This window comes from Cygnus atratus, chromosome 3 (assembly GCF_013377495.2).
Source record: "Cygnus atratus isolate AKBS03 ecotype Queensland, Australia chromosome 3, CAtr_DNAZoo_HiC_assembly, whole genome shotgun sequence".
Taxonomy (NCBI): domain Eukaryota; kingdom Metazoa; phylum Chordata; class Aves; order Anseriformes; family Anatidae; genus Cygnus; species Cygnus atratus.
Genome location: NC_066364.1, coordinates 114,757,048 through 114,777,631, shown reverse-complemented (window position 1 = coordinate 114,777,631; position 20,584 = coordinate 114,757,048). Strand labels below are relative to the sequence as shown.

Below are 20,584 nucleotides of genomic sequence, written 5' to 3'. Positions count from 1 at the left end.
GGGGATCTCTGCTGGCTGGTTTGGCTGCAGCACGGTAAGGGCGGTAGTTGTTCACCCATACTAACTAAAAGAGCGGCAAAAACACCTTCAGAGGCTTCCCTTCTTCATGGAGCTTAGGTGCTTGACAGAAACCCACATCAGGTTGCATGCAGAGAGAAAAAGATTGGTGGGTCTGGACATGAGAATGGCATCTGACCTTTTCCACAGGAATTTGTTGTCTCTACCTGTCTGTTGAAACAGGCCTGGATTTTAAGCAGCAGCCTGGCCCTATTTCCTAAACTCTTTCGTGCTTTGCAGCTACCTTCAGTTGCTTAGTCAAGATAGTTGAAAATCCTGATTAACTTTGGATCTCTGTTTGGGAAAGAGTGTGCACTTTGTGCTATTTAGTGCTGATGCTTCTTTCATTTGACCTGGTTAGTTTTTGCCTGTATTTAAACTGTTGCTGGTACTGTAAATCCAAAACCCATCAAAGTCAATCACTGTCTTCTTGTAAACATAAATGAACTTTGGCTTTGCCTCTTAACAGGAATGAAGCCAACCTACTCCGTGCAGCACTGGGACAAGCTTTTTGTTGTTTATCTAGCATTATGAGTTACCTTATATGTCAGTTTTTGCATTGCGGGATGCTTGCTAAACATTGAAATAAAGTTTTCTGCATGGCTCATTTAAACTTGATGGGTAATTAGAGAGTTGCCTGAGTTTGTGATAGTTAGTGTTAATATGACCTTTGAAAAAAATGTTTAAATAAAAAACAACTGAACTGAAACATTAATCCCTTGAACTTAATCATGAGGATAGCTCCATTAACCTCCCTTTGCATAGTACTCCTTAATCCAGTAATAGCAGTACAGACAAGAAGAGGTATTTTTCCTTTTAAGTTCATTGTAGTATCAGAAAGTAAAAGCCTTCAGGCTATTTTTAATGAGGTTGAACCTCTGGGCTACGCGGCTCTTACATTGAGCTGTAAAGTTTTAAGAGGTACAATAAGAATTCCATACTAATTTTGCACCCCAAGTCAAAAAAAAAAAAAAAAGTAAAATAGCGTGCTGTGCAATATAGCATGAAACAATGAGAAGTGGTGGGTATATGGATGAAAAAAAGATGGAAGTAGAGAGAAATGAAGATAGCAGTAGTATATGGACATAGAGCAGCCATTACCAACATCAGACTTTGCATTCTTAACAGCAATGGTACAACTTAGTTTAATATCAATTATATAATGAATTTAAATCGAGTTCCAACTTTTTGTCATTGTTAAGCTCAGTCTCAACTTCCCTTACACTGCCCTCTTGGAAGTAGAAAGGCCAAAGTACTAAACCATTATTCCTGCAAGATGGGAAGTGAAGGACAGTAGCTGTGTGTCCACTGTTAAACTTTTGCTAGGCACATAGTAATGCCAAAGTTGAGTGGTTTTGAACATTTGCCTTCAAGAAGTAAACACGTTGATTTTTTCTAATGTTTTTACTAACAAAAAAAATGAGAGCATTACAGTAATTCATTCTGCGATGGCTAAAATCATGGACAGCAGTTCAAAAATGTATAGATTATCCTGCCAAAACTTTTTTTTTTGACAAATAAACTGTGAAAAATGAATAAAAATAAAAAGTCACCTAACCCCACCTGTGAAGCAGAGTAGCAGTCAATATAAAACTCAGCTGTGAGATGAAAATGTGCTTGTGTACTTCTGTTTTATTGCCTTCCCAAAGCGGTCTCCAACCAAGACATGAATAGCTGAGCTATCTCTCTTGGGTTGCTCTTCAAGCACCTAAGAAATTTCGTGTTTGGTCTTGAAGATGTTGCTTTCATGAAATTACAAGTATTTACATTTATTAATCATTTGATCAACACCTGCCTCAAGCTCTGGGTAGCAGAAAGCATATTTAAATTTCCAATTTTAGCACAATAGCTTAAAAGTTGAAAGCTTTTAGAGCACCTAAATGATTTGAGAGACTGTATCTTAATTTTCAAAATTAGCTAATTCTAATTTATTTTAAAAAATATTTACCGAACAGGTTAAGACATAGATAGCTAGAAAAGAATATGCTTATCATCCAGTCATTCATCCACTTAACCTCTAATTGTCTTCTGGGAAAGATAATATACACTGTCAAACTTCTGAAATGGCAAAGTGGGCAAAGTGTGATACAGGTAATTTTCTTTTTAAAAAGTCCTTTGCATGTCAAATGAAGTTTTCCTTTTATTGGTATGTTCAGGGATATGTGGGTGTTAGAGCAGAACAGGCTACTTCGCTGAAACAAAAGTTGCACACTACTCTCTCAAAAGAAAGTCTTAGTTTGTAATGTTTCATTTTTCTTGTCTTTCCACAACCTTCTTTGAAGAAAGACAAACAGCGGTCAGAGGTAGGGCTAATGATCAGAAATGATATCTGGATTTATTTGGCAGCGTGGCAGTTGCCCCACTGCCTAATTCCAAAGGAAGTGAAGAACATTGCTTGAATTGAGACATTGCAATAAATAGTAGAAATATTTGCCAGTGTTTGCCTAATGTTACTACCATATGCACATTTGACTGCATACATTTGTGTGTGTCTGATACCTCTGAGTTAGATCCTAAATAGATTTTTTTCATTAGGTTATGTTAGAGAATAATAGGTTGGTTGCTAAATTGGCTCATCGTTTGGGGAGATGTGTGTCTCTACTAATAGTAAAGAGGAAGCTAGATTCACATTGCTAGTGAGCTGGAAATATTTTGGAATAGCCTTCATTGTTACAAAGGATTACAGAGCTGCAACTACTTGAAAAGATTTTGGAAGAAACTTCTGAGGCTTTGATCTTTATTCAGAGAGTGCTTGCTTTCTAGTCTAAAAACATTCATTTTAACAGGATATTAACAGAAGGACTGACTGCTCAGTAATTTTCCAAGCACACTTTTCAGTGAGGTTCCATCCTGCAGAGACTTTCTAATATGAAGAGGTATAGTCAGTGCGAGTTACAAGGCTTTATCAGCATGATTATTTTTGAACTAATGCCGGCTTGCTTCTAAAACTCCTTGCAGTTCCCTGACAATAATCAATGACATGGAAATTATACTGGGCATATAGCTTAAGAAGCATGCTATCTCAAGATGCATAGACCTCAGTGTGTGTTCAGAGCTTTTACTACTCTAAACAGGCTTGAGACCTTGGGCTGAGTAGGAGGGCAGAGCAGACTATCACAGCAAAAGGGGGTGCCAGACTTAATCATAGGATGCCTCTCTTCCTTTTCCATTGAGTAGCACAGGGATGCCTCTAGAGAGAGACAGAGAAATAAATTATTTATTTCCTTTTCATTTCATTGTTATGTTTGAGAAGCACTCTCTCTGCTCAGAGGGAATTTTCTGCAATACTGATGGGATTGCTAGAGATGTCCTGCCAAGAGTCAGACACAGGCTACACTATAATTATCCGTTAGCAAGGTGGATATGAGAGACTGAAAAGCACTTTGTTAAACTGTATTCAGAGTTCAGTTTAGGCAAGGATCCAAAAGATGTGGTGTGGGTTTCACCACTGTTTTTACAGGTCTGTACTTCATCAGCTCCTGAGCCCTTGCACAGGAGGCCTTAAGCACCTGAAGCTTTCTTGTCTTGTCTCTCTCCTCTTTCAAAAATAGCCAGAACCTTGCACTCTGCAGAACAGCACCACTTTTAGGCAAAACACATTATATAAGTGGCCCCATGGATTCCAGGACCCCCAGGAGACACCCTACTCAGCTGCTCTGGTGCTGCACGGCTCTGAGAGCCTCGTGTCCTCTGGTCCACCCGGGATTTGAAGTATTTCTGGACTATATTGTTGCTGTTATAACCTCCAGATGTCATTTAAAAGGAGTTTCCAAGGGACTGTTATGGCCTCTTGAGCTGAGAGTTGCAATACTGCTACTCTTTCAAGGCTTGTGCTATTGGACAGTCAGCTGCCTGTTTACAGGGTGCAACATGGAAATGAAAAAATCACCATCAGAAGGTAATGGATGCACTGATGTTTTTCTTGCTTGTTTTGAAGACAGTACCCAAAATATGGACAGTATTTTTTAAGAAAGGACCAATTAAGAAGCTCCATTTGAGCTATGTCACTAAAGTTATTCATCCTGGATCCATCCCAATAAACTAAGGGCAGTATCTGTTGATAGATGAGACTTCAGTGGAATTTCTCTGGATTTATTGCATTGAAACAGAGCAGATTCTCTTCTGGTTACAGTGAAGTTAACTTTCTCTGGTGATAATGAAAAAGAGCAGAATCTAGCCCGAAAATATTATACATATTCATGAAGAAGGGATTTTTTCCCATTCATACCAGCTCAAATTATTTTCAAATTGTTTATATTTATTGATAAGCATCATGAGATGCATAGGTCACATATTTATACAGTCAATAACAACAACAAAAAACACTTGACAGCTTAAGAAAGCATTTTATCCACAAAAAGAAACAATTACACAAAATACTCATCAAAAAGAAGAACGATTCCAAATATACAGCTTACAAGGCACAGAGGATGACTTTGCATGAGAATAAATTGCTGCCCTGATGAAGAAATAGGAAACAAAGTTACTGTGAAGAAAATCCTCCCACAGAATTCAGTACAAGCTCTCTCTTTAAAGAAAATGCAAGAGATCTGAAATTACTAACAATAATATAACTGCCAGTAGGAAAAAGTCACCATTTTAGGCTTTTGCTGCAAGGAACTTCTCTAACTCAAAAGTTTTCATCAGCAGTACAGTGCAGGCATGTGTGTATATAATACATACATAATCTGGGCACCAATAGACATCTCATCACAAACATTTACTTTTTAATTAGCTCTTGGAACAGATGTTGCTTTACTATACAGAAAGAAGATATGAGTTTCTTTATGAGAGTGTTAAAACCTAGGAGCCTAGGTCCCAGGTTTCTTTGCAGTCCCATTGGTTTAATTGAAGTTGCAGTTAATAAAGGTGGAGACGCAGATTGATGAAGGCCCTAAGGTTACAGTCTAATGCCTTGAGACAGCAGATATTAAAGGACTCATTTATATGGGGACTTGTTGTACATTGGGGAAAGTGCAGCAAATCACCTTTGCTTTAATAAGAAGAGACAGGAAGCTGAAACATGGAAGATAGCAGTCAGGGGATGTCAAATAGGGAGCATATGAAGAAGGGAAGATAGCACAATATACAGTTTCTAGATTCCTTGGCTTATAAAGGGCTTCAGGTGTTATATTGATTTTTTCAAGCGTGTGTTGGGGCAATTTCTAAAGTAGAGTATCTGTACGGTGAAACCTGTTGACATGAGAAACCAGGGGTGGGTCAGTTGAAAATACAGCTACCCTGAGCAAGGGCCCATGATCTCAGTCAGGAGTAGCACTAAGACCATGCAGGATAAGATTAGCTTGGTGTCTTAGACCTTGTATGAAGGATTAGGAAGTTTTATGTGGAAGAAAAAGGGTTCAAGGTGGGGCTAATGGACAGAAAGTCCTGAAGTTGGTGTCACTTATATCTGTCGTGGTCTGAAAAGTAACCATTATTTGTAAAGGCAGTGGTGGGAGTGCAGCAAAACTGAGATGTCCTCGTCTGAGGACAGGAATCATTAATGGGAGCTTTCCACTCCGTGTAAAGACCACACCAGCTGTCATTTACCTAGTGCAATGCGTGTATCCATGCTGTCTCTGTTACAGAGTGCCTTTAGGTTTTCTTTAACGATACCATGCACCAGCATCTTTTGAGATAAGGCCTCAGCTACCTAACAGCTTTCTTTCACATTTAGCTATATCGTCCTTGAGTTAAGCCCAAACGTTAACACAGTGGTATGTTCCTTTAAGCACTTGCTTACAGTTGCTGGGAGAAAGAGAAAATACTTTCCTTCAACTCTCCGTTGCCCTCTAATGAGCTCTGCACATGTAGCGATGTTAACTCTGCATCCCCAGCTCTGGCTTTCCAAGAAACTGCATTTCCCAGCTGCTTTCTTTGGGCCATTCTTCTACATGGCAGATGCAGGTATATCACTTTGGGGAAATGCCTGTAGAGGAGTCCTGGGTCTTCCCAAACCCATCAGCCTCACCTCGAGTCACCGCTTTCTGCAGACCCCATGGCATGCTGAGCCCCACAGAGGGACCAAGGCTGCAAGAGGCACCAGGACAAGTAAGCAGTGGTTACTCCTTTGTCTTCCCAGCAGAAATCTGCTTAGTGGAAGGAGTAACATGGTTCTTAATAAGAAAGTCCTCCTGTTTCCAATTAAACAAAAATTGCTGCCTATAAATCACTTGATCCCTGAGCTCTGTTCCTCAATTTCACTCTCCCTCTTATTGAGCCTCCATCTGCTTTTAACAATTCTTGCTACTCATATGTCTTTTAATGCTGTATCTCTCCAGAATGGCTTTCTAATTAAGTAAGCTCGGAAAATGAAAAGCTGCAGAACAGCAGCTTGCTTGTTCTCTGTACCCTTAATCCAGGAGTCCTGTATGTGCTCTTTTGGAAGCTAAACTGAGGTCACTGACATTATGCATATTTGTTGTCTGATGCAGTCTTAAAAGCCCAAATCCTCTATTCAAAATTATCTTTAGGCATATGGGTCAAACATTTGCAGGAAGAAAAAACAATATTTGGAGCTTTAGCAGATTTAGAGAAACAGGGGAGGAGTGAGAAAGGGCCTGCAATCTCAGACCAGTATTTCTGTTGCAGTATGCTTTCACTGACCAGTGAAGACATCAGTGTCACCGGTGTTAACAAAATAAATAGTTAGTTCCAATGATATGTGAAAAGGAAAATGGGAGCTATGCTAAACAGAAATGTCCTGTAGAGGTTGCAGTCACCCTTTTGCAACGAATCATGTAGAGACTGGTTATTAATTCTTGTCAGAATGCATCCTGATGAAATTGCATAGAAGAAATTAATGCAGTTGAGATTATCATCAAAAAAAAAAAAAAAGAACGGGTAGTATTTCTGTGCCACTAAATCTTATACTGCATGTTGGTAGTGCCACAGAAATTAGAGATACAAATCAGTATCAAAGTGCAACTGGTAAACAAATATAGTAACCATGTACCAAAAAAGTCATTTGTTTTGACATTTGATACTCTCAACCTCAAGGGGAAATAATGCTAATTACGATTTTTTCACGTTTGGATTTAGAATTCAAAAATCATTAAAATCTTTTCAAAAGCTTGAGAATAAAGGGTTTCTTCTGGGAAAGTCAGACATTGCTGGAGATACTGAACTGTTTAGTCCTCAGCGTGCATTTTATCTTGATTGTTAAGCCAGGTAATGTTGATTATTTTTCATTCATAATTCCTTCATCACTCACAGCTAGAAAGAGCATGATCAGGGTAAGAAAATATTTATGAATAATGCAAAATAATGTAGATTAAAAAGAAAGGCTAAAAGGAGCACAAAACTCAGAAAATTGGCCTTACAGAAAAAATTGCAAGCAGTATGGAAAATCTGAGACTAAGAAAAGTTTATTTTGAGTCATACTAAATATTTTTCATTGGAAGAACTTCATCAAAACAAATATGGCCTTCATGAATGTTTTTGATTAACAAAATCACATTTGGTGGATTATTTTTTTCCACCAAAATGTTTAACCAGTTGTATTTTAGACATAACTTTCTCAAAACATTTTTAAGATTAGTTCTTTAGGTGCTTTTCAGGTAGTGACCTTTTCATTATTTTGAGTTGAAAATATATTTTTTAAAAATGTGTGACCTGGATGAATCTCAGTCCTTGTGTGATAGTCGGTTGGTTTTACGTTAGATAACTGCCTCAGGGATGGGATCTTACATCAGGGGAATGATACTATGTGGTCACTCTGCTGCACAGACCAAGCATGCAATCTACCAAGCTGTACGGGGAAGGAAGAGAAGGGAAAATAGTCTGGAAATCACTGCATTTACTAACTTCCGAAATGCCCCTTTTGAGGTGCAATGGGAAGGAGCAGCAATACTCATGTTAACAACTTCAAAGTATTCAAACTTCCTGCTGTGACAGGAGGGTGAGAGGTTGGACATGGTTTCCCCCACAATTTCCCTTAGGCTGCCAAGGTAGAGGTCGGAGGTCGGATGGAAGTGGTGCTGCCTGTCAGCCAGCTGCGTGTCAGTCTGTTGTCTTCAAGCCATTGAGGCTGGCTGTGGGGAAGATGTAATAGACTTTCACATGACCCTGGCAACTGCATCAGCCCACAGATGCATTCCCAAATTTGTTGTGTGTGATTCTTGTATAGATGCTCCAATTACAACAAGATTGGGAACTCTTTGGGTCTCCATGACCACACACATACTCACTGGAGACAGCTGGGGTCAAATTTTAGTCCACTGGTTTTATTTACTGCACACAGTAAAGTCTTTGCTCCTGCCAGCTGCAATCCTAGATCCAGTTGCCCAAAACCAGAAATATTTGTGCTTGTGCAGATAACTGCTTCCCATGGGTTGAGCTACCGCAAAGGTTTTCTTAACTTTCCTCCACACCTGAAACTTCTTGGTAGCTTGTAATTAGATTCTTATACCTAATTATCCCAGCTTGTTTGCTTTTCTACAGGGGATGAGGGATGAGATCTATTTCAGGTAGTGAGAAAAGAGGAGCTCAGTATTCTAAGCTTAAAATTAATGGCGAGATAGTATCAAGTACCCTAAATGTAGAGTAATTAAAGATTAAGGGGTTCAATATATTTATTTTCTAATTTTCCAAGTTCTTTTAACCAAAACACTCTACGTGAACTTCAGCACTCCTGGTGACTTGTGTTGGCAGCACGTTGCATTTTTCATGTGATCATTTTATTTTTGTTCTTGGTAGAAACAGAAGTTCATTAGATCACGTTGCAAGTATTCAGAAGTCTAGAGGGGATTGATTGGGATACTCTGAAACCACAATTTCTGCTTCTGTAATTCTTTATTGATCAAAGTTACTGTTTTTAATCCTATGGTCACTATTTTAATGCTGTTATTTTGGTATGCTTAATAATAATAGCTAGGTATAAGTGCTATAAAGAGCTTTCATAATACCATCTGTTTCCTTCCCTGAGTGCATTTTCCTTGCTTTAAGCTGTATGGCCATATTCACTTTCACCTCCCACATTCCAAGGAAGTGTTGCTGAGGCCTTTCTCTGAATGATGACCCTTTTTGGAAAGCAGTTGTAGCCAAGGATGCCAAAGAGCCCTTTGAAATGAAAGGGAATGTGAGCCGATCAGCTGGGCAGCTGGCTGGCCGCCAGGAGCTCTGCTCGCTGAAGCACAGGCTTAGTCATGTAAAGCCCTGCACATTTGCCGTCCATGTGGCTAGCTGCTGCGTTGGTTGGAGCTGAGGTTCAAAGGCTGCAGATTTTGTTATTCCGGGGCACAGAGGCGCATGAGCCCAGGCCCATCGGCCACCCATGCTGCCCAACGCCTGGCTAAAGTCAAAAGGGACCCTCTGGCACGGGCTGCCTGAAGGAACCCTTGTGGGGTACAGGTAACAGAGGCAGGACAGTTGTAATCAAAGCCTCAGCATACCTACTGTGATCTGGAGCAGTGGTGCATATAATCACAAACTATACAAGTTCCATGAAGGACAACTTGGTGTCCCCGTTGTCCACAAGACAGTTTCAGGCCTGTCATGATGGGTTTTGATGGAGTTTGGTAAACAGTCATATAGAGTGGAGAAGAGCCCCTTTCTAACCAGATGCAGCTGAGGATGGCATATCATGAGCTTTATCCCTGCCTAAGTTTAATCTCTCTGTTTTCATCTGTAATTTGGGGGTAACAAAACTGATACATAACCATTTTGTAAAGCTGGTGTAAGCATCAACTGATTGTTTTTTCTTTTTTAACTAGCACCATTTGGTAAGAAAAAAAAGGGTAGGTGGATAGAAATGTACATGCAAGAGTTAAAGCTTATGGCCACAGCCTTCAAGAGTGTAATGTATTCATCTCATATCCCCAAGGACTCCACTGCAAGCATGTAATGACAGCTCCAAATTTTAAAGTATTAGGTAATTGCCTGTAAATGAAATACATGGGAATGTGATTTACCTGAACAAGAAATAATGTTTCCAACCTCCACAAGATTGATCACAGGTTACATTGATCAGTACAGGTTTTTTTGTTGGGGTTTAAAGAGAGGCCAGAGGATCAGTAAGAGGGCAAGTAGTGAGCTAACAGAAGGAAGAAGGTTGTTATGTGTTAATGGAATAGTGGTCTAGATAATGATCTGCCCATCTAATCATTAGTCTCATTTTCCCCTCCTTGTCAGGCACTAAAATCCTAAAAGCAGTTGTTCGTCACCTTGCTTAGTAGCTACAGAGCAGAGAAATGCAGATAGGTGGACTTGCAATGGGAAGCAACCCAAGTGGACAGCAAACTGAACAGTAAGAGCACACTGGACCAGAGGCTGGTGGGGTGCTGGTTGTGCAGAGAGCTTTTTATATACACACCCACACGCCCACCTGTCCTTTGCCACTTATTCAGTTTGTGCGTTATCGGTCCAAGAGTCTTCAGTGTGCAGCAGGACAGGATTACAGGGATACTTTAAGCAGCTGGGTGGCCAGCAGCAAAAGGCTACATGTACTTCTAGGCAACACCAGCCCGTTTCAGCTGGTGTTTCATAATGGTACCTGGCGTGGCACTTTGTCACAGAGTCAGAAAGACGAATAAAAGATGTACAAGACTACTGCTACTAATGGGAGGACAACCTCCCATTCGTGCATGAACAGTCATCTGCCTGTAGGGCCACAAAATATCATTATCGTTGTCTGATAAAAGGACACTGAGACTTAAAAAACAGCTAGGTTTTTCGAGTCAGGTTTTAAGCAAGCAACTTGTTTCTTTAACCCTGACCCACAGCTGTTTGCCAGTGTTGTTAGGGGCTGGTGGTTTAAGGCAAAACACATGGCTAAAGCATTGTGAGTGATGCAGGTTTGCAACCCCCGGGCTCACTGAAAAGGACCTCAGTGAGCTGTTGGGTCTGGCAGTGGGATGGCTGTGGTGTGCCCAGCCTCACCCGTTGTGCTCTTCTTTGCAGCTGAGTCCTGTGTGATAGCTTGGGAGTCAGGGAATGGGCTCTGAGGTGCTTGTTTGAAGCTGAGCAGGGGGAAAGACTGATGATGCCTTTAAAATCAAAAAAAACCCTAATTTTTACACACTGTTACAGTTTTAATCAACCCTCTTTGTCTACTGTCTGCTCCTTCTCAACTAACTTCAACCTTTTCATGATTAGATATCTATATAGACTGTCTCTGGAGACACTGAAGAGAGAGAGGTAGCTCCAGATTCATGTCATTTCTATTAAATACTTGACTTAGGGGGGATTATCCGCTGGAGGCACTTAGGAGGTGAATATTAGGCTCAACTGCTTTATAACAACATGCTTATGGTTGCACTGGGCTCAGAAAAGGTTCTGTTTCTGAGGGATCTCAGTTATTTCTATTGCTCTTGAACCTAATTAAGCAAATCAAGGTTCTGAAGGAAGTTGAGAGCCAGGAGATTTTCTTTGACTTTTGATTTTACATGCGTCTTTCTATACCAGAAGTGTCCAAAATGTACAAGTTCAGTTCCTCCACATACAACAATGAGGTGGGGGGTAGAGCAGCCCTTCATCCCCACCTCTGGCTCAGATGTTCCTGTGTAAAGAATTTAATGTCCTTACATAAAGCCTTGTCTTCCAGTGCTCTAGAGCCTTTCCCTTCACTCTTAGATTAAAAAAAAAAAAAATAGTGTGCAGGGCTGCCTGTCCCTAGAGGAGCTTCAGCTAGGTGATGCCTGGCGGGGGGGGGGGTTGGACACTGTGTTCCCATGGATTGCGGTGGGCAATGAGGGACAATCAGCATAGTTTGTGGGTTTTTTCCTGCCAACCATGCTTACAGCATGGTTTCTCTCTCTCTGATAACACATTACTGTTGGAAAAGTTATCATAACAGAGACAAAAGGAATATCCCTTCAAAATATCTAGACATAAAGCCAAAAAATAAGAGTTTAAAAGAAGAGTACCATGTGAAAGAAGGGTACTATGGCAGTGATTGAATAACTGTTGACACAAACGTTTATTTTAGCGGCATGGTGTATTTAATGCAACCATTTATGCCCCAGACTTGTTGGTGTTTATCAGCAATGTGATGCCAAGGTGGGAAATGGATGCTGGAACAGCAGGAAGATTGCCAAAAACAAGGCAGGGAATGAGCTTTAGAAGAAAAAACGAAAGGAAAAGGCTAGATCATGGATACTGAGGAAGAAAAGCTGCAAAATTTGTCTAATGTAGATCTAGACCAGGTGGGCTAAGGACATTGATCTGCACATCAGGAGAAAGGAGAAAGAAGAGGCCTCACCAAAAAAAAAGTCAGAGATGCAGGATGAAAACCAGGACAGAAGCACAGGGAGTGGCATTGGAAGGGCTCAGAGGGAGGTGTAGTGGTAAAGTCACATGCTGTGGACAGGAGATGGATGGTAAGAGTAGTGTGTGTAGGTCCTAATGTTTGAGTAAAAGTTTGTATTACCTGGTGAGATCCATCACAGTGGGGTGAATACTTGAAACTAGATTGACTAGACTTAAGCATAGAGCTGAAGAATCAGAATTCACAGCATCTTTATACATTCCTGAAAAAATACAGCTCAAAATACAATTGTCTAAGAAACTATTGCAAAACTGCTGCAGCTACAGTTAGCAGAATCTGACTCCCTCTTTTTAAGGTGGGTGGATGGGTGGATGAATGGACGGACAGAGCGCTAGCAGTATTTGGCTTTGGAACTCACCCCTTTTGCTTCCTGCCATGTTCAGATTGGTCATAATGAAAAAATTGGCTTTGTCTTCAGTTGAAACTTCCATACGCATTAACGTTTTTTTAAAGAACGGATCATGCAGATCCTTATATGGGCACTAAAAACAAAGGCTAATCGAGTAAATACTGGGAAAGGGCCCACAGCTTCCTGAAGGCTGATAGCCAGATTTCTTTCTGCATGCCTTTTGCATCCTGTTGATGATATGACACTTTTTCCCTAGTAATGTCCAAGACACATACTACATTAATCAGATAATGTAACTTTCCATGATCTAGCCCTAAAAAATGTAATTTAACTTTTTTCCCTCCCTCTCTGACTCTCCTTGACAACTGAGTTTTTCCTAATGGTTTCTCCAACCCAAGAAATTTGGCACAAGTTACTATATTGTTCTCTGAGCAATGTTTGTGGTGTGATTAATGTGCGATTTGCTACCTGAAGCTTAATTAAAGCCGTGATCTTTCAAAGGCTTATCCATGATCCTTACCATACCTGAATGAGTTGTGAAAGCCAGTGGGACTGTGGGCACCAATACAGCTAAACCATGACTGTTTTAAGAATTTGGGTAGCCGAGCACGATACCCAAAACCGGCCTTATGCACAAAGGGCTGCACTTTCCTTCAGCTTTGCAATAGCTGCATGGTTATTAATGGGCATATTATAATTGTGGTGCTAATATGGAAAAGAAAGGAATATATTTTTGAATCATGCAGAAGTGATTTATTAATTTTCCTCCCCGCCCCTAATGTGGTACTTTCCCCAGCTGTATCTAAGGTAAGTCACATCAGATACAACTGAAGACAGCTTGTTTGTTTTATTGCAGTTGCAGGTGGAACTTGATCAGGAATATCAAGACAAATTCAAAAGACTGCCTTTGGAAATTCTGGAGTTTGTACAGGAAGCCATGAAAGGGAAAATCAGTGAAGATGGAGACCACAGTTCTGCCCCCTCTTCCCTGGCATCTGACAGTGGAAAATCAAATCATAAACCTCTGCAAAGTGAAGAGGAATTGGAAGAAGATAATTCAGAAAAAGTGTTTGATACTACTTTTTAACTGCCCAAGCAACAATCAGTGCGCCAGGGCGCACCACTCCCCAGCTGCCTGGCTCTGTTTTCCCAAAGTGAGCTGCCACTGAAGTGCTTCAGAAGGCAGGAGGAATCTGCATTCAAGTGCACATTTCCCAAAAGGAACGTTTTATAAAGTATTGTGCAAAGGTCTTCATTCTCATTCTTCATCTTATTATTATGCTAAAGCTTAGTGCAGTTGTAATGGGAAAATTAATATGTTAATCATCCTCTCTTTTTTTTTTTTTTTTTTTTGGCCAATTTTCAATGGGTAATTTTCTGGCCATGTTCACTGTTAAGAATGTTTAATGAAGACCAGTGTATTGAACAGAGACAAATGTGTGCAGATTTCCTTTTGAAGTGCCAGCGCAAAGTGCTCCAAACTAATACAGATCCTAGAGAATATTATAACAGTACTTAATTGTATTTGTTTCCTACTTTATAACTGCACCTCGACAGCTGTACCATCATTTTACGTTTGCACTGAAACATTTAATCCTTTTTAGCTTTGCAAGCACTGGTGGCTTGCTGTCTTGATATCATGTTTATCACGTGGAAAGAAATATATTTGCTGCTGAAAATTCTTGGAACTGTGGAGACGAGAGAAAAACAAAGAGAAGAAATTTGCCTGGAGATTGTCAGTGTCTGTGTACGTCTGTGTTTGTTACACTGTGTGAGTGCATATATGTTTGTATATATATATATATATATGTGCACACACATCTGTCTATATACACACATGGCATGTTTCTGTTTGAAGTTAGCATGGTCTGTTGGCCAAATGAAAAGTTTCAGGGATACGTGAATAGAGAGTCTTTATGAAAGCTAACATCTGGGTTATACTGATATAAAATAGTCATTGAATCATTAAATTCTTTTTGTGGTGTTAGTGTTGTAAATCAAAGTAGTTTTAGAATATAAATTTGATATATATTTTGCAGACACGAAAGTATTGATTTTAAGTATCATATTTTAAGCTTACTGAATTTGATAGGATGATAAAATGTTTAGGACTACAGTATTTGAAATTTAACAGAATCTTCCATTATTTTTAAGACAGAGGTTCAGTTTTACTAAGGTCTGAAATTTAAAAGCAAAATATAAAAACCTGATCACTGTTATTTAAAAATGTATATTAATCCGTTTAACTGACTTCTTAATGTAAGAACAATCAAAGTTAATGTACTGTATGATATGCATGAGAGAAGTAACAGCACATTTTCAGAAATTTATATCAAACAACAGAGAGACTTCAGGAAAGTCAGGATATTTGGAAAGGTAAAGAAACGCTATTCTCTGGCATCCGATATTAACAGAAGTAGGAATTATGAAACATTACAGATGGATTTGTGTTTGTCCCCAAGCCACTGCGTGATGCTAAAGGCTTTTCCCTCAGCCGTGTAGCGAAAAAGTGTATTACGGCAAAAAACAGATTTGCATGGAGCGGCTTGATCCTGCAAATTCCCATCAACAACACTGCGTACCAATGGGCTCAGTGGAACTATTTGGGGTAATAATGTTCACACACATTTGCAAGATTGGGGCCTTACGTTGTATTCAAAAGCAAACAGAGAAAGAAGTCAATTAGGTAGAAAGGCATTTTAATACATTATAACAGTTAAGTTACTTTACCTCCTTTCCCTCAGGATTTTAGTACTTTAAAGTAACTTATTTAAATTTAAGCAATAAAATACAAATCAAGCTTAAAATTTCAGTTAAATAATTGTGTATATATATAAGTTCAAATCATAGACGAACAGTATTTTGATGTTTCTTTTTAAATTTAGAGCAGAAAGAAAATTGCACATTGTTTGAAGATCGTATTTTGGATTAAAACTATTCTGATTGATGATGATGAAATTAATGAGCATAAAATTCAAAAATCTAATTTCCATCTTAATACTAGAGAAGGTGAATCCTCTGTAAATCTTTATTTTGCACTTTGAAATCAAGCTTAATCATTCATGGAAAATGAAGAGTCAAGATGTAATGCTGCATTTTATAAAGTAAAAATGACATACTGTCTAAATTATTAAAAGAATAAACTGATAGCAGTCTTCACAATAAAACTGAAGACTATTGCATTATAGAATTCATTGTACAGTGCAGGCTTTTAGGTAAAATCTTAGCTCCTTTGAATTTCAGTGCTACATTCCCATGGACTTCAGCGGAGCCAGGACTTCACCACAGTCTTCGAAGAAAGTTGGGGAAATACCAATTAACCTTTTATTTATATTTAAAAAAAGAAAAAAAAAACCTTCTGGTTGGATTAAGTATACTATCAGCTGTAGTCATTTTACAGTACGTTTGTATTTGACCATTTACTGTACTCACATTTTTTTATATCTGTACAGTGCCACTTTCTGCAGGTGTAAGGTAGTGTGTAATACTGTACATCTTGCATTGTTCGAACTATTTCAGTGAAACAGATATCATTTAATATTGATATTACTTGAATTAGAGTAAGATAATGAAAAAGGGTCTTTATGATGTGCAAGTCTTGTGCCTTTTATGTATTTGCCTTGTTCCGTGTTGAATGTGTGGAAATGCTGTATCGTGGACTTTCTGCTGTATAGAATAGAGCTGTCTATATTAAACTAGGTCGTGCACTTCAGATATCTTTACACTACTGAAAATAGCTTGTTTTGGCAGTATAAACAGAATTTTAAAAATTCTAATGAAGGCCAGACATTTTAGATTTAACATGTTTATAATTATGTTAATTAATGCTCATGTAGTAACTAAACATTCACTGAAAGATAACTAAAGGGACATCATTGCTTGCCTTTTTTTGAAATCAGTGTTGCTCTTGTACATTGTATTAATAGTGTCTGTGATTGATTAGTCCTTGATGATTTGCTTTCAAAGTAGGATGAAATATTTCAGTTAACTTGTACATATTTTTTGGTTCTTCAATCTATGATTGTTTCAGAGGCATAATTCACATTTTTGTAAAAATTCTATGCAATTTTGTGGCATGATGTTTCTTCCACTTGTAATTTTATGTGCTTACATTACAGATCCAAAGGACAAATAAAAATTTCTTAACACAAAGTGGTTGTTCTCTCTGTTCATTGACTCTATAGTGGAAGTTGACTCAGGAGACCTTCCTGACCTCAGTGGCCTTACACCAAGCCCTCTGATCTCAAAAAGGGCAGTGGCACAAGAAGCCAATGAGTTTTCCCTGCAGGCTTTTGTGCTCACTACAATAAGAACAAGAAATTGTACATGTGAGGACATCCTCTGCCCCTCCCAGGGAAAACATGTATTTGCTGCTGTTCTGAAAAAAATGGAAAACAGAAGAAGTGCATGGCAACTAACAAACCGATAAGAGTATTTATTGGTTTACAGGACTGGCTGTTATAGGACAACAGCTGCATGATTTTCAGACATACCTGTAAACTACTTCAACAAATTATAGCAGCCTTACTTCTTTCCATTGCCCCAGCTGTTTCACTAATCATCTATGCAATTATATATGTGCTGTGAAATGTACCTTTGCAGGGGCCATTGAGACCATTGGAAAATGAATCTATTCCTTTGGCTTTTGACTTTCCTTTCCCCATTTAATTTACAAGGTAAAAAATTATCTCTGGGAGAAGAGATAAGCAGGTATATTAATCCAGTGTACTAAGGGATATACCTATTAAAATAGTCTCCAAGGCAGTTAGATTCAAATTGCTCACTCGGAAAGGTTTGGGGAAATGGGGTCTGAAGAGAGGAATGGACATGGTGCAGCGTAAAGCAGAAAAGAAGGGAGGAATAGAGCTGAATATCGAGACCATTAATTTGACACAAGAGAGTAAGAAAATGAAAGAAATGGAGGTGGAACACTGCAAAAGAAAAGAAAAATGGGTGCGTTTCCTTCCTGATGAAGGAATAGCGGGGTGTGAAACCATTAAGAATGGGGTTTTGCAGAGACTTTGTCATGTAGTGAGGCGGGAGAGTGGAGGAAGACAGGAATGCATCGTGGATGAGTGGGGTCAGGGAGCAGTGTGGTGGGAAGACTTTCAGGAGGATGAGGGGGAGACCCCAATAACGAGGAGGACGGACAGTGACAGCAAGCACAGCAGGAGAAGCCAGGAGGCCATGGGAAGGATTGGGAAATAACCCCGGACTCCCGTGGGGCTCAGCGAGGCAGGATTCTCACAGTCAGCTGAGCAGACATCCCCAGCACTTGTTGTACTTGGGCCACAGGAGACTGACTTGGCTGCTGAGGAGAGAGGGTGACAAGCTTAGATGTGTGGAAGAGCTATTTGGAGGCCAACCAAGGGGACAATGGTGTCACAGAGGCCAGGCAGCGGGGGCAGAGCTGTGTGCTCTCGTGTAGCTGCGGATGCTAGGCAAAGCAAGCCTTGCTGAGGCTTCAAGTGGGCTCTGCAAACCCATCAAGAAGCCACCAAGCTTCAGCTGCAAACCTCAGGTCAGCATTTCTTACTGACAGATTGGCTTCAGTGACTGCACGTGGCTTGTTTGGGCTCTCATTCAAAGACCTCTTGCTTACCCCAGTAACTGTAGAGGGAGTAGAAGAACCTAACTCTGCATCTGATTTTCACTTCTGACACCAGGCATCAGGGAACCAAGCAGTGTTACTTAATTTGGAAACAGATAAATCCTCTCCTGGATTTAGCCCTAATCATACACAGAAGACACCTGAAAGCCAAGTGAGAACACATCTGTGACCCTGCCATTTCCCACAGAGTTGAAACAATGCTGACCTCCTTACCCAGCCCTGCCCAGAAGTGGAGCATCCCTAAATGCGCACAGCAGGATTTGCTTGGCCATCATTAGACCTAATTTTGCCTCAGGGTCAGGGCCCTGGCCTTGTTCTCTTCTTAAAAGGCTCAGCAAGAGAATGAGGATTTCCTATGCGATGAAGGAACAGCTACTTGGCAAAAGGGTCAGTGCAGGAAATTAAAGCCATGTGCAAAAAGCAGTTGGTGATGGTCACTGGCAAAGTTAAAGAAGCTGGCTGCAGAAATGTGTGCTGGAATTAAAAAAAGGTCTTCTAAAGAGAGAAGCTCTCCAGTAGCGTGCACTGGTAGGACAGTCAGCAGGAGAAAAGACATGAGGTTTGTGCTGCTTTCCACAATGTAGTTATATTGCAAGTCTTCAAAGTGTGTGCAGTTCCTGAGTTCATCAGGATTGGAATCATGGGAATAGCATCCTAAGAAAGATGGATCTCAGAAAAAAATAAAAAGGAAGAAATTGAAAATCCAAGTGTTCAGCTTGCAAACAGTAAAGAGGAAAGGAGGGGAGGTAGCACATCGCCTATTGTGTAACTGAAACAATTTTAAAGGCTTGGGTTTTGTGGAATGGCAGGCTATGAAATGTGGGGAGGAGAGCATGCAGTGCTTCATGGTGAGGGGTGCCAATCACCTTGGCTGGAGCCTGCCAGAGCAGGTAGAAGGGCTTTAGGTAGCACGGGAGGTGTAAAGCTCTAATTAGAAACAAATGGAAGCCAACCTGACAAATGCAAAGAGATTTATAACCTGCTACTGTATCAATGTGCAAGCCTAGCTAATGAGCAGGAGAGGTTTCGTTGCTGAAAACTGTAATGTAATTAGTGCTTCTGAACTGCAGTGGGATAACTTGCATGCTCAAATACATGGATATAGTCTCTGTAACAGGGATCAAAGCAGTTTGTTGTTTTTCTGTTTTGTTTTGTTTTTTTAAAGAAGTAAACAAGCTTTGTTCTACTCTTAGGTAACATTGCATGTTTAGTTAGTAAGTGGCGCTGCATTCATCTGCTCTGCTAGTAGCAGCAGCAGTATGTGCCCTGGAGTTGAGGGAACTGTAAGCAGAGTGGGTGACTTGCTTTCAGCTGGGTGAGAGGTTAAAGGTGTGAAATACGCTGTGCAAGTTTTGTATCTGGATTTTCAAGATGGTGCAGAGAAAAGTTCTGCCAGTGCTGTATATTGACAGCTGAAAGTTAGGCTTTCATGGGAAAACCACTAGAAGCTGAGGAGCGCTTGAGCCTCCTGGAAGCATGACAAGAACTGGAAGCTGTATGCAAGCATGTTAGAGGCAAGGCACAATATTCTTTCTTTTTTTCTCCTTCTGTATAAACTCACCAGAGGTGATTAATTGTAAGTACTGAAAGCAAAGGTGGCTGTTGAGCTGCAGAGGACTGTGCCACGTTACGTTACTTGCATCATGCAGTCCGTGTAGGCGCGGCAGAGAGGAGGGCAATGGCTGCAGGGCCACTGAGCCAGACTAAGTGATCCAGCTGTCTCTCCTGGCCTCAAGGTCCATGAATCTTAGCACAATCTTGTTCTTCTCTTGGAGTATGTTCCCCCCCCAAAAAAAAAAAGGTTGTGATTGCCTTGGAAAAGGTTTTGTAATGTCCTCTTAATTGCAAAGGCTGGCAGCGTAATGCTGAGCATAGTCTCTAAGGTTCAGTTATATGGGACATCTCTCAGAAAGTGAGCTGCCTCTCTCCAAGGACATAAATCTGTAAAACTGTGGCATCCCAGGAGCTCTGAGCAATAAATAAAGAAAATCAACCCCAGTGCTCTTGCAGCTCGCCACCACCCGAGCAGAGCAGATGAACTCTGACTGGAAGCAGAGCCGTGAAGTCTGTGGTGAGAGATGTTGCTGACTCATCGAGGGCAGCCAGCCGGCCTCGGGGAAACAGCTGGAGACAGAGCCCAAGAGAGGAGCAGGAGGAGGCAGCACCCGGTGTGTGCCATGATTTCCATGCAAGGGTACAAGGATCTCAGCAAAGAGCTTGATCCCTCAAGCTCCCTTTTCCATCTAGGGGAAAAGCCTCTACTGATGTAAAGGGATGCCTAGAAGTAGGAAGAAGCCTCTTT

The 20,584-nt window shown here is 40.3% G+C and overlaps 1 protein-coding gene across 4 annotated transcripts in view; it reads left to right on the top strand.

The window, feature by feature from the left end:
- The window catches only part of PLCB1 (phospholipase C beta 1), a 390,968-nt gene extending 374,158 nt beyond the window's left edge, over positions 1-16,810 (top strand). For 3 of the 4 annotated variants that reach the window (XM_035552918.2, XM_035552920.2, XM_035552921.2), the window contains one exon: positions 13,528-16,810. In XM_035552918.2, coding sequence (XP_035408811.1) covers positions 13,528-13,758 — 231 coding nt within the window. In that variant the 3' untranslated portion in view covers positions 13,759-16,810. The remainder of the gene's footprint in view (positions 1-13,527) is intronic. The other variant, XM_035552919.2, reaches the window with a different exon arrangement.
- Positions 16,811-20,584: the final 3,774 nt, after the last annotated feature.